We start from the raw sequence: 15,000 nt of genomic DNA on the forward strand, positions 1-15,000 counted from the left end.
TTTTTTTCCTTTCTCGTGTGATCTTGCCGCGAGGTGGCGCCAGTTACCAGCCGAAAAAAAGAAGGGGCATAACCTCACCAGAACCGACCATTGTCTGTTTACCGTATAAAATGCACGACTTACACACGAACTGTTACCAAACCGATATGCTATTTGGGACCAAAAGGGTTTTTTCCTTTCTCGTGTGATCTTGCTGCGAGGTGGCGCCAGTTACCAGCCGAAAAAAAGAAGGGGCATAACCTCACCAGAACCGACCATTGTGTACATTTTTTTTATTTCGGTCATAAATAAAACGTTATATTTAACAATAACAAACAAGGTTTATGAAACAATTTTTTATAATTGACAAAAAAACTAAAAAGGCACCAGAATGTGAACCTATCTCAAGTGGAAGAACAAGATACACAAAAGACACTTGATAATAATCACTCATGATCAATCTAACTTATCTGTGGATTTGCTTCCACATCAGTTTGAACATATAATTAAAAGAAAACATTAGAAAATCAAGAGTTGTTTATAACTCAAAATCAAAATTAATGGGAGAACATTTGTAAAGTATTAGTTTCCTGACTACAAAAAAAGGTTCAGATTGTGAAAAATGAAGACGTCTCTTCCTTTTTACATTTAGTCAAGTTTTGACTAAATGTTTTAACGTAGAAGGGGGAACCGAGACAAGAGTCGTGGTGTATGTGTGTGTGTGTGTGTGTGTGTGTGTGTGTGTGTGTGTGTGTGTGTGTGTGTGTGTGTGTGTGTGTGTGTGTGTGTGTGTGTGTGTGTGTGTGTGTGTGTGTGTGTGTGTGTAGAGCGATTCAGAGTAAACTACTCGACCGATCTTTATGACATTTTTCATGAGAGTTCCTGGGTATGATATCCCCAGACGTGTTTTTCATTTTTTTGATAAATGTCTTTGATGACGTCATATCCGGCATTTTGTAAAAGTTGAGGCGGCACTGTCACACCCTCATTTTTTTAATCAAATTGATTGAAATTTTGGCCAAGCAATCTTCGACAAAGGCCGGACTTTGGTATTTCATGTCAGCTTGGAGGCTTAAAAATTAATTAATGACTTTGGTCATTATAAATCTGAAAATTGTAATTATTTGTTTTTTTATAACACGATCCAAAATTACGTTTATCGTATTATGCATCGTTTTCTGATTCCAAAAACATATAGATATGTTATATTCGGATTAACAACAAGCTCTGAAAATTAAAAATATAAAAGTTATGATTAAAATTAAATTTCCGAAATCGATTTAAAAACAATTGCATCTTATTTCTTGTCCGTTCCTGATTCCAAAAACATATAGATATGATATGTTTGGATTAAAAACACGTTCAGAGAGTTAAAAAGAATAGAGATATAGAAAAGCGTGCTATCCTCCTCAGCGCAACCGCTACCGCGCTTTTCTGGATTGTTAATTTCACTGCCTTTGCCACGAGCGGTGGACAGACGATGCTACGAGTGTACGGTCTTGCGGAAAAATGCAATGCGTTCAGTTTCATTCTGTGAGTTCGACTGAGCTTGACTAAATGTTGTATTTTCGCCTTACGCGACTTGTTTTTAATTGATTTCACAGGCTGTTGTCGAATATCACACTTCTGTATGTTATTTTCCAACATCACAATCAAAACTTTTATCTCCGTTAACTGTCAGCTGTGTGTTTGTGATGTTTGCGCGAGCTGATAGCCGTTTATACGCCATAACTTTAAAGGGGAAGAGAAACTTTCTGACAAATAAAATCAAAAAAACAACAATATCTATTTAGTCGAAAATAATACGCCAGACGTGTTAGAGCCGGTTTTATGCATTGTGATAGTTTCAATTATTTAAAGCCCCAGTATGTCTCAAATGGTTCACAAAACGATTTAAATCTTCTTATGAAAAAAGCTGTTCTAACCCTATGGAACACACTTACAATAGCATTTGATAGCATTAAATGAAACAGTTCGTTTGAATTGCTATTTAGCTCGGGTGAACCACACACCAGATTTCGTGGTTTATCTAACACCTGAGCCATCGTGAACCCGTGTGATCAACTTTCCTTTTTTTCCCAATTTAGTCGTCAGTTTGGGATTTAAATGCGACTGGCTGTATCTGCAATAGCACGTTATTGTGTACCTCTGATTCTAAAACGCAACAAACGGCTGTGAGTCACACGAACTTGTCGGCGGCGACTGGCTTCAAAGAAAGCGAGCGCTATGCAGAAAAATCGTCTGCTTTGAGACACGACCATTTGTGACCCTGCTTCCCGGCTATCTTTTTTAAAACTTTCAAAACTTCGAATTGTACTGATCTTGTCTTGATGAAAAAAGAAATCTTTTATGATTTAAGAATGTTTGTGTTACAAGCTGTCAATTTATTATTAATTAGATTTTAAAAATTAGTTCTAGCGCCAAAACGAGGCGTCTGATTGTAGATCAGACAGTCCACGAAAATAAATTATTCTTCTTTTTTCATAATTTAGTGATTTAGACTTTGGGTCCTTGGTTGAGTCAATGCGTGTCCGTAATTTCTTTGATTCAACTTTACATTTTATTTGTTTATGCATATGAGTCATTCTCCAAAGCTGGTGAATTCTTAGGTCGGTCACTTAAAACGAAATTTTTACAGAAGCAAATGTGGTTAGACCTTTCCCCCTGTTTATGTGGATACAGATATGTTTGAAGAAGCACCCACAGCAAAATGAATGAACATATTTGTATTTTGATATTAAATATAGTGTAATAATGTCAGTAAATCAACAAAAATGGCGTCAGAAAAATGGGAACAGGGTCGGTACATATATTGGAAGCTACGGTCCATTGCCACGATAAATTTATTATGCATGATTTGTTGAAAAGTCACTTTGTGAAACGATAAAGGTTCATTCCTGTGCAATTGTTGTTATTTTCTTTGTGTTTGAGACCCCCAAAAATGAAGTTGAAAACAGCCTTACGTACGCATCGAATGTTGTCACGCTCACTTAGATTTTTCCGACCTCTGTAACCAAATGAATTTCTTTATAATCACTAATTTTTTTACGATCAAGTCAACAAGTGCACCTTGAAGATGCAGAAAATGCATTCATTCAACCGAGGACACACTTTGGACGAATTTGATGTCTCAGAGAGTGTTTTGTGTCACACGTGATGGCTTCGTAACGGCCGTTTTCATTATAAGCTAGCATCAATTCAACTGAATGAAACCATACATTTTCATGTTTGCACCTTTGTTAATCACCCAGCCATACAGATGCGTGACTTTTTTTTCACAATTTGTCGTGTATAATGACGTAATTCATGAAAAAAGAAGGTGTAGTTGACATTTTGGACGGGTGCGTTCGTAACGCCCTCTGCTACCGGCGAGATGCAGACCCCGATTGCTTGGATTCCTGGGAATCCCACATGACAAGGTTGGTATTATTTTGTTGCTCATTCATTTATAAGCATGTTTGTAAAAAAAAAAATCAAATTAAAATCACGCAAGTGTGAATTCCATGAAGTTCTTCAGCCCCACCGGGTTTCGCTTGTCAGTCCTGTAATCTCATGAAGCGAGCGTAACGGCATCTTCGGAATCTTGCGATTTAAAATAAAACCTTTTCTTAAAACAAAGGTGTATGCTCACCTAGATTGCTCACTTATTATGGGGGCGAGGACGCCCCCATTCTATACGGATAGTTTCGAGGTTGACCATGGGCAGCGCCATTTTGTTGTGAAATACGTCATCAGTTTGTGTACACAGGAAGTTGTGACATCCGTCACCCTATGGGAGGGGTGACGTCAAAATTGTTCATCTGTAGAAAGTTGTGAAATCCGTCACCCTATGGGAGGGGTGACGTCAAAATTGGTCATCACAGAGTTTGTGTAACACAGGAAGTTGTGAAATACGTCACCCTATGGGAGGGGTGACGTCAAAATTGTTCAACAAAAACATAATATGTCGCATTGTGCAGGGTCAACTGCAACAAACTCAAACCGAGCCATTCATACCTAGCTGTATTTGAGTGACTTATATACCCGACATTTTTATTTCTTATTTTTAGCACAGGTGTAGGAAAAATCATGAACCAAAATGTTATTTATTTTCTAATTTAACATTTTTTTTACAAATATGACCATGGTCTTTTAAACATACAGTGACATTAAACATTGTTATGTTAAAAAAAAGAAAAAAGAAAAAAAGCTTTTGTGCACAAATCAGAAAATACATTGTACATTTTACCTACAGGCCAAACCGTGAGTGTCTGTGACAAAGCCCGACCCAGGAAATTGCACTGATTTTATATTTAGATCCGAGGGAAATTGTCAAGAACAGGCGCTTGCATTTGGATGTGTCCAATGATAGTAGGTTTGGTTGTGATCAATCAGAATAATGTAGGAATAAAAATGTATGACAGTTTAGTATGATGACATGTAATTCACATATGCTGAAAATATGATATTATACATCATGTAATATTATTATGGCTGTTGCCATGACCATGAAACCCAACAAAGGTTTAATGTAATGTAATTCAAAATACCAAAACCGAGCACCTATTAATCTCGTCTTTGCGCGTGAAGATTGAGGCCGTCTGCCAGTAGCGGTTAGGTCATACAGTGGAACCCCTCTCTAGCGACCTTTAAAATGTTGACAAAAATCGGTCCTTGTGGAGGGGGGTCCTTACAGAGGGAGGGGGGCGGAGTCAGGGGGCCACAAAGAAAGTCAGATTTAAAAAAAAAAAAGAAAACAGAGAAGTTTGAGTTGCTGACGACCGTTCCCTCTGAAAGCAAACTGCTTCGATTTCATGTTTGTCCTTGGTGTCCACCAGTTCTGGTGCATGTACTACCCTGGCCAAGTTTCCTCTCAAGACATCAAAGAGACCGCCCCAGTATACTCTACAGCCTCTGGGCGAACCACCTCTCATAGCTAAAACTGGGTCAATGACCCCTGGGAAGAAGGTCAGTGTCTATAAAATTTTACTCCTAGGCCTGCGGCCAGGGGGGGGGGGGGAGTATACCGGTACCATTTGAGAATCAGACCAAATGAGAATTGAACCATTTGAGAACATCCTTTTTTTTCAATCACTACATCGAAGGCCTGCGGCCCGGGGTTCACATGGGTTTGTTTGTTTGTTTGTTTCAAACCCACACCCATATACACACATTTCCCATTTAAACCATTTGTCGGCCCCCTGTCGATATTTATCGACTAAGTTCCTTGTGACATTGTATTGCATTCTCAAAAGCGAATATTATGAATCTGATGCTTTATCCAGTGACCAAGTTTTGTGCGCACCAGTGACAACAAGAGACATGTTGTGAATGATGTCTCCGGTAGAAGGCTAATTATCCCCCGGACAATTCCCCCTTGTACATCTGCCCTCTGAACAATTTCCCCTATGACAATTGCCCCCAGACAAATGCCCCAAACCATGGGCAGACAGTTGCCCCCCCCCCCCCCCCCCCGGACAACTGCCCCCCGAATACCCCCTCCCTCCCCAGAATCGTGTTTGTGTTTGTGTGCGTACGTGTGTGTGAGTGCGTGCGTGCGTGCGTGCGTGTGAGTGTATGCGTCTGTGTTTGTTTCTGTGTGTGTTTTTCTGTGTTCTGTGTGTGTGTGTGAGTGTGTGTAAGTGCGTGCGCGTGTGAATACGTGCGTGCGTGTTTGTGTGTGTGTCTTTTTGTCCCTGTGTGTCTATATATGTGTCTGTTTGCACGTGCGTGCGTGAAATGTTAACGCGTGCATGCGTGTGTTTTTGAAATGTGTATCTGTGTGCGGGCGTACGTGCGTGCGTATATATGAATACAGGACGCGGTTCAAGCACCGTTTGGAGAGACCTGCATTATGGTCTGCTTATTCAGTGACGCACAAACCCGAACCTCTGTGTGTGTTTGTGTGTGTGTGTGTGTTTGTGTTGTGTGTGTGTGTGTGTGTGTGTTTGTTTGTGTGTGTGTGTGTGTGTTTGTGTGTGTGTGTGTGTGTGTCTGTATGTTTGTTTCATATTTGCACTAGTTGCTATTGCTTTTAAATCAAAGGTGTTTATTAAATTCAAAACCCCCTATCAATCCACCTTAATCCCAAGCACCATCTGTGTGGGAGCAATATAGCCCCTCAATTAGGAATTTCACCATTGCTGTTGATAGCAAAAATGATATCTTGTTAGAAAGAACACAAATTGGGTCTTCTTACTTATAATACTCTTCAAACTTAATGGTTTTAACATGCTGGAATTGCTTGACAGGTACTAGGTGGCTATGGTGGACCTCAGGGTGTCCGTACGGCAGTTACTGAAGAAACAGAGAACTTCCTCCTCATCCGAGGTGCCCACGTCACCCACTGAAAGTAAAATCACTGTCCAAACTGATGGATCTTCTGCTGCTGCTAAACGACAACAGCGTTTCAGAAACAACATTAAAACAAGTCGCGTAAGGCGAAAATACAATATTTAGTCAAGTAGCTGTCGAACTCACAGAATGAAACTGAACGCAATGCCATTTTTCAGCAAGACCGTATACTCGTAGCATCGTCAGTCCACCGCTCATGGCAAAGGCAGTGAAATTGACAAGAAGAGCGGGGTAGTAGTTGCGCTAAGAAGGATAGCACGCTTTTCTGTACCTCTCTTTGTTTTAACTTTCTGAGCGTGTTTTTAATCCAAACATATCATATCTATATGTTTTTGGAATCAGGAAGCGACAAGGAATACGATGAAAGTGTTTTTAAATTGATTTGGACAATTTAATTTTGATAATAATTTTTATATATTTAATTTTCAGAGCTTGTTTTTAATCCGAATATAACATATTTATATGTTTTTGGAATCAGCAAATGATGGACAATAAGATAAACGTAAATTTGGATCGTTTTATAAATTTTTATTTTTTTTTACAATTTTCAGATTTTTAATGACCAAAGTCATTAATTAATGTTTAAGCCACCAAGCTGAAATGCAATACCGAAGTCCGGGCTTTGTCGAAGATTACTTGACCAAAATTTCAACCAATTTGGTTGAAAAATGAGGGCGTGACAGTGCCGCCTCAACTTTCACGAAAAGCCGGATATGACGTCATCAAAGACATTTATCAAAACAATGAAAAAAACGTTCGGGGATTTCATACCCAGGAACTCTCATGTCAAATTTCATAAAGATCGGTCCAGTAGTTTAGTCTGAATCGCTCTACACACACACACACACACACACACACACACACACACACACACACACGCACATACACCACGACCCTCGTTTCGATTCCCCCTCGATGTTAAAATATTTAGTCAAAACTTGACTAAATATAAAAACCGAAGAGCTGGAGGCTGTATCAAGAGTCTGGGAGAGAAAGGGCAAGAAAAAGTAAAGCGAAAAGAACGCCGGAGAAGAGAGAGGCTGACAGGGTTGCTACGTGTTTTCGTAAAGCGAAATGTACAGAAACAATGATAGCGTTGGGACTTCAGATCAATAACCCCAAGAAAGATACACCTAGACAGACAGTTCTCAACAAAAGGCAGAAAGATGCAGAGCGGCAACAAAAGTACAGGGCCAAAATGTCACACCAAAAAAAGGCTGCGATTGCTTTGAAACGGAAGAAGAAGAGAGAAACCACCATTTTCTATATCACTACACAATATTATCCTCTTAGTTGCCTTTTGCTTGAAGCTTTATTGTTGTATATCCGGCACATTATATTGTCTGTTGTTCTTTCGGATTTTTCAAAGTATGGTGTTTGTTTTTGCATGATCTGAATATTGTTGATCACAATAAAATTGATATAATTATACATTTTCTGGGGTGGTTTTTTTAATTGTTATGTGTGATTGTCAAATACGTATTCAACACCTCGTCAAATTCAAGGTTGTTACAACGTTTTCACATTTACGCAGGATCTCTCTCTCTCTCTCTCTCTCTCTCTCTCTCTCTCTCTCTCTCTCTCTCTCTCTCTCTCTCTCTCTCTCTCTCTCTTATTCCCCTTTTTCTGTCCACAAACCTTTTCTGTCACCAATATAAATGTGTGTACATGTATATTGTATGTACGTGCCAATGTATATTTGTAAAACAAAAATATATATATATATATTTAAAATTATTTTTTATTTTTTTATTAAAAAATTATTTTTTGTTTATATTTTTTTCTTTCTTTCTTTTTAAACAACTCCTTATACTTGCTTGTCAAGCTATAACTAGTACAACATATAATCATTCAATATAACTGCATTATTAACAAATTTGTGTCACGATGATGCGCACGTAAGGATACCTGTATTTTGTAAGGAAACGTATTTCTTGCTTTTTCGTTTCTTGCAAACTGTCATTCTGATAACAAAGAACCTTTGAATCAATAATTCAACTCAAATTAGTCAAGTTTTATTTTTGGGCCTTATTCCCACTTTTGTTAACCAGTTTTGGAGAATGACTCATATATGTGTAAATAGGTATATATTTTTTCTTCTCTTTTCTGTCGTAAGACATGTACATAATTAGATGCAAAATCGTATTAAAGTGTGTACATAGTTCTTAATTGTAAAACGCTTTGTGCTCAAACGGGAGCGCTTATATAAAATCTCTATCATTATCATTGTTATTGTTTTCGTGTCAAAAGTTAAGTGAGCGCACTTTAACACAGCAGTCTTTCTGTTCACTGATATTGAGTAGGCAAAGCCACTTTGCAAAGTCTACTTCACGAAGCTTGCTGCACGAAGCCATGCAACTCAATTGTCGGTTTGTTTGTTTGTTTGTTTGCTTAACGCCCAGCCGACCACGAAGGGCCATATCAGGGCGGCGCTGCTTTGACATTTAACGTGCGCCACACACAAGACAGAAGTCGCAGCACAGGCTTCATGTCTCACCCAGTCACATTATTCTGACACCGGACCAACCAGTCCTAGCACTAACCCCATAATGCCAGACGCCAGGCGGAGCAGCCACTAGATTGCCAATTTTAAAGTCTTAGGTATGACCCGGCCGGGGTTCGAATCCACGACCTCCCGATCACGGGGCGGACGCCTTACCACTAGGCCAACCGTGCCGGTGAATTGTCGGTACAAAGACTTCGAGAAGTCTTCGCGAAGTTAACTTTGGGCTCAGTTAGGACTCAATTAGAGACAGCCTTTTCCGTGTGTATTGGGACAACATGCCTGTCGCTCTCCGCTCAGCACACGTGTGTGTCCAGTCAATCAAATGCGACGTAATAGTGATTGACATGTCTCACGATGACCTTATAAGGTAGATTTTGGAAGAAGGGGGGGGGGGAGGTGGTGGCACATTTCTTTGTCAAGTGTCCCTCGTTGTGTGTCCTTGAAGGCTTGTTTTTTGCGTAATATACCCATGGACATGGCTGGTGTATTTATACATGCGTACATTTGCAGCACTGCAGTTGATTAGTAGTTCTGCTGATAAGTGGTGTTATGTAAATATGGAGAAAAGCAAATACGCAATTTTTGTTTCACGCTTTCCTTTCAGTGGTTGAATTTGGCGTTACAAATGTTTACACACGCTCGAGCGTGCGCGCACACGAACGCACGCACGTGCAAACAGACACACACACATACACACACACACACACACACACACACACGAACACGCACACGCACACACACACACACACACACACACACACACACACGAACACACGCACACGCACACACACACACACACACTCTTTCTCTCTCTCTCTCTCTCTCTCTCTCTCTCTCTCTCTCTCTCTCGACGGCCCCGCCCCCCCCCCCCCCCCCCACCCCACCCCCGTCCCCTACTCCGAATCCAACCCCCACTAGTCCAAGTGTAAAATTCGTCAAGCCATATTAGCCAACGCCCATGGGTTAAAATGCGTACTAACTGATTTGCATGCCCCCCCCCCCCCCACCCACACACACACACACACCTGTCCCCCTCCCCGATTGCTCTCTCTCTCTCTCTCTCTCTCTCTCTCTCTCTCTCTCTCTCTCTCTCTCTCTCTCTCTCACTCCATATCTCGACGTCTCGCGCGTTTTCTCCGATGAAGCGTGGGCGTGCAAGTGTCATAGAACCGTTGGTTTAGTCGTATCGGCTGTCAAATCGGCGTTTACAACTGTCAAGTCCACCGGTGAAACCGACTTCTTGCAGCAGTGGTCTAGAACTTTCTGCAAAGCTTGCAGGGGTCTTAGAAGTCTCTGATTCTGCAGCAGATGTCTGGAACTAACTGCAAAACTTGCATCCATCAGAAATTCTGTGTTCGTTGCGCAAAGTGTCCGAAACTCGTTGTGAAGTTCCCGGTAGCCCTTGCAGACTGAGGACACAAGTTGTTTCCTGGTCACGACCTCTCGCGGAACTGTGCAGGGGTGCGATTCTACCCGGCAGTTATTCGCTCCTATACAATGGAAAAATCCGGTATGACGCCAGAAAAACCCCAGAGCTGCGCCATTACTGTGGAAAATGACAATTGCTCAACACACCGTGAACTCGAGAGATACAGATGTGTGCGTGGTCTGTACACACGGAGATGGAAATCCTCCACTGTCCTCTGCCTCTCGGTGGTGGTGGTGGTATTGCTGACCTTCCTCAGCATCGTGGCCCTGGCGTTCTGTGTGCATCTGTACGGCGAGGTCAAAGACCAAGGCGAGGTGGTTGAAAACCTCCGCAACGACTACGATACGCTCCGCACACAAGTGGAAGCTAACAGTCGTGTTGAGAGCACTGCTATCCAGCACAAAGATCAATCCAGTGTTCCTCAAGGGATCTGGGAGGTAACTGAATTATTTTTCACTATATTTCATTTAATTTCATTTCGTACTGGATTGTGGTCGCATTTGGCACCAAAACAAGACAAAGATAATGCACACCATCCTCTTTTTTTCCTTTTTATTTTCATAACTTCATTGCCCCATCGCTGGGAAATTCGGGTCGCTTCCTCCCAGCCGTGGAAAGCTAGCAGCAACAGAGTCGCGCTACCCAGGTGTGTGCGCGTTAAGATGTAATCAGCCACCTGCACTCCCGGCAGAATGACCAAGGTCATTTACATGCCGCGGCGATGACGAGGGTATTGATCATGGATGTCATCTTTAAATCACCACATACATTTTACCCGTGTCCGTCCCGGTCTAGGTTCGAACCTTAGACACTAGAAACACAAGTCTGTTGCTCTTTTTAATTTTTTACTTGAGCTACCAGACCGCCATTAGTATCTTCGCACGGGTTCCCTGTGTTGGAACGCGAGTCATTGCATACAGCATTTCTGGCAATGAAGAGATTACATTTATCGTAGCCTTCTTCAGGTTACTGATAATTACACAGTAACATGCTTCCATTTGAAACTTCGAGGTCTTCATCGGGGATTGACGCCCGACAAAAGCTAATTGAAGTCCGACGGAGCGAAGCGACGGAGGGCTTCAATTAGACTTTGGGAGGGCGTCAATCCACGATGAAGACCGAGAAGTTTCAAATGGAAGCATGTTTAAGTTAATGTTATTGTAATTCAATCTGACGACGATCTCTTTCCTGCTTTCATGCGGTTGTAAACAGACAGAATTGGTTCTGTTCTGTTCACACACTACTTTCAGTCCACCTACCTGCAAGGGTCAAGTCCCAAGAAATATGTCTCTGTATTCCTATCGTATCACTCTGCTCCTGTTTTGTTTTCTTTCACACACATTTTCCCTTCTTTTTTGACGGGTTTCTGGACACCAAACTCTAAAACAAATTCTTTCATCACAAAAGCGATCTTTGGAATTGACTGACGTAGTCCGGAAGAATTCATGCATCAACTTACGTCACGTATTCGACGTCATCACTTCGCATACCTTATGGTCTCGGTATTTCGTTGGCCTTCATATCTCCCACTTGTAAAATGACCCTCAAAGCTAACCGAGACTAGTCAGGCGGTATCAATGCGCCTCGCCAGCAGGTTGTTAATGGATTTGTTAGCGAGTGACTATCGACAATTAGTCACCGGTAATTTTTAATGAGTTGGGGCATTCTGACCAATCACAGGATCTGTTTCATTAAAACGCAAACTTGATTGAATTACAATAAATAATAATACGAGAATGTATAACTCGCACATATCTCACCACAAGGCGACTCAAGGCGCACTCGTACACATTCTTTCGCATTAACAACTCAAGCATACTCATACACATTCTGATATCATCGCTCAACGGCTATCGCCAGTTATCTCTCTGACCGGACGCTACAGTCCTACGCGAATCTATCAAAATAAGAATACAGAGTTATCTCCCATATGTTTTTGCGAGCACTGATCTAAATTTGAGATCAGTGTTCGCGAGTCGAAAATGATTGCAGATTGGCCGACTTCAACAGTGATCTCCGTTCTGTTCTTCACAGTTATGATAAAGACATCGTTCTAAGGTCACAACAAGTCGACATTTTGGGACTGCTGCCGGAAGGAGACCGTAATACATGGTTTCATCACTGTCAACTGGTTACAGATAAAATCGTCTGCTCCAGTGAGCGCCGAAACCAAACGGTTGATTATCACGTGACACTTGTTGCCATATTTAGAGTTGTTTGCACAGTAAATACAGCCGCGAAAATTAGCTCGCTTGAAACTGTCTTACATTTCAATTCCTTTGTTATTTAAAAATTACAAAACACCATGAAAAATCATTATCGACGATCCCGAATCTGCTTATATCAATAATGCATTACAAAAAGCTCTAAATATGTAAAAAAAAAAAATTTAAAAAATCAAGGCATCCTGTCAGGGAGAGAATGAGCCGAACTCATTTTGACCTGAGGTCAGGATGACTTATACACACTTACGCATACATCACATGAAGATGTCAAGACAACAACACAAACAGAGACACGGCACTCAAAAGTAAGCATGAAAAAGAAAAGAAAATTTAAAATAAAAATGATAGAAGTCTTTTTTTCGTTGTAACAGTAGCATCACACCTTAACTTCTGAAAGTTAAGTGTTTAGAACTTACCTCCTGCGACACAATCGCAACACTCGATAGATCCAGTTCCAACTGGCTGGAGAGTATTTGATTTTGTTCGCAAGTGTGTGCAGCGGACAGTTATTTAATAATAACCATACTTTCCCTGCACATATGAGTTACTTTAAAATACTAGAATTGTTCTGGTAATTCTTATGATTCTCCTTTCTTCCTCTTCTTCGTTCGATTGCTGAAACTCCCACGTTCCCTCATATTTTTGCACGAGTGGATGTTTACGTGTATGACCGTTTTTACCCCGCCATTCAGGCAGTCATACGCCGATTTCGGGGGAAGCGTGTTGGGTATTATCGTATTTCTATAAACTCTGACATGGATTACATGATTTTTTTCCGTGCGCACTTGGTCTTGTGCTTGCGTGTCAATCTTATGATTAAAACAACTAGAAGCGGCTCATTAGGGACAACTGTGAATATGCAAGTTTAAATTCATTTCTGAATACTTCCAAACCACCATTTTTTTAAACGGTTTTACGAACGCAAAATGCTTAAAACGCGGTGCATGCATTATCTCTAATTAAGTAATTAACCAGAAACAAGTCAGCCCGCCCTATCGGCTACACAGATGGAGTTGTGTATGTCCTCACGATCGCACGTGTGCATATATTGTGTTTTAGGAGTTTGCTCCCCTGTTGTTCTTTTGTCACCAAAAGCACAAAAGTGACGCAGCCTCCGACTACGAGGACACATTTTCTAAGGTTTCCAAATGTGCTTTATATGTGTTGTTGTTGTTGTCGTTGTTGTTGTTGTTGTTGTTGTTGTTGTTGTTGTTGTTGTTGTTGTTGTTGTTGTTGTTGTTGTTGTTTTTTGCCAAGCACATCATTGTGGGGCTTTTAATCAATAACATGCATCCGTTTACAATGTATCATCATTCATCCATCAACATTTATAATAAATATATAAATGGCAAGTATACAAGACATATGTATATATATATATACAACATTAGGACATAACAGACAGACGGACATATAACATCCGTTCGCATACAAGTAAGGCCGGAGCTTAACATAACATGCAGATGACAGTAATTGACATTATGGACGTATTACCTGCTTAATAATAATACAGTCAGTTAATAGTACCGTTGTTGTTGTTGTTGTTGTTGTTGTTGTTGTTGTTGTTGTTGTTGTTGTTGTTGTTGTTGTTGTTTATTTGATTCGATTTGATACCATGTTATTTTATTTTATTTTTCTACGTCCTACATACTTTGCTCAATAGATGCAAAACACTGGTAGGGGTATATTTGTTCGATTCCATAAGAAATGCAGAATGCAAGCAGCACGGTCTTTATGAACTTGGTTATTCTCGCGTCTCGAAGACCGTAAAGGTCGAGGCGCAAACGCAACATTTGGGAGTTGTTGTTTTCTCTCTCTTTTTTCTTTTTCTTTTATTGACTGTTTTTTTTTCTGTAGCCCACTTCGCGTATCTGACGGAGCAACGGATCTAGACACAACCATAATCGAACGCTGAAGAAGAAGGAGAAGGTCATTCTATTATGCACGCCTTTTCCACTCTGCTCAGTGCGCAAATGTGCAGAAATCAGGGATCCTGTGCTCTGCCCACCTGGTCAGATCACTTTACAAATACCATAATGATGGAGCATAGTTGGTGCCCTTTTATGCTAACTTCATCACTGGGCGGCAGAAATAACATCATGAAAAAGAAGAAGAAGAAGACCCCAATGAAGACTGAGACACAGAAATTCATTCAGAAAGCAAATGGTAGGATTCCAGTTACCCCCAACCCACAAATCATTACAGTATAAAATTAAAAAGCCAGCAAATTAATTAATCAAACGAGAGGAACAATATTCGAACTCACCAGAAGCAAGAACATTCTTCTCGCCGCTCTTTTTGACACCATTGCACCCGGTCGGTTGATTTGTAATGTAAGGTTCTCACATTACAAGAGTCAGTATGACCTTGTTCATGGTGAAAGATGTGGAGGGGGGAGGGAATGGAACACCGTTTTTTTCTGTCCCTCTCATGCTGTATACCTGTGTGTGTGTGTGTGTGAGTGTGTGAGTGTGTGTGTGTGTCAGTGTGTGTGTGTGTGTTGTATAACCTCGCATCCGATGTACGTT

The 15,000-nt window shown here is 40.8% G+C and overlaps 1 protein-coding gene across 2 annotated transcripts in view; it reads left to right on the plus strand.

Annotated features, from left to right (window-relative positions):
• Positions 1–15,000, plus strand: part of LOC138983895 (uncharacterized) — a 79,760-nt gene that overhangs the window by 41,162 nt on the left and 23,598 nt on the right. Inside the window, exon 1 of one of the 2 annotated variants that reach the window (XM_070357233.1) lies at positions 9,943–10,684. The exons of the other annotated variant lie outside the window; for it this stretch is intronic. Coding sequence (XP_070213334.1) covers positions 10,316–10,684 — 369 coding nt within the window. The 5' untranslated portion in view covers positions 9,943–10,315. Of the gene's footprint in view, positions 1–9,942; positions 10,685–15,000 lie in introns of those variants that run through there. 2 annotated transcript variants of the gene reach the window in all.

Source organism: Littorina saxatilis, linkage group LG13, assembly GCF_037325665.1.
Source record: "Littorina saxatilis isolate snail1 linkage group LG13, US_GU_Lsax_2.0, whole genome shotgun sequence".
Taxonomy (NCBI): domain Eukaryota; kingdom Metazoa; phylum Mollusca; class Gastropoda; order Littorinimorpha; family Littorinidae; genus Littorina; species Littorina saxatilis.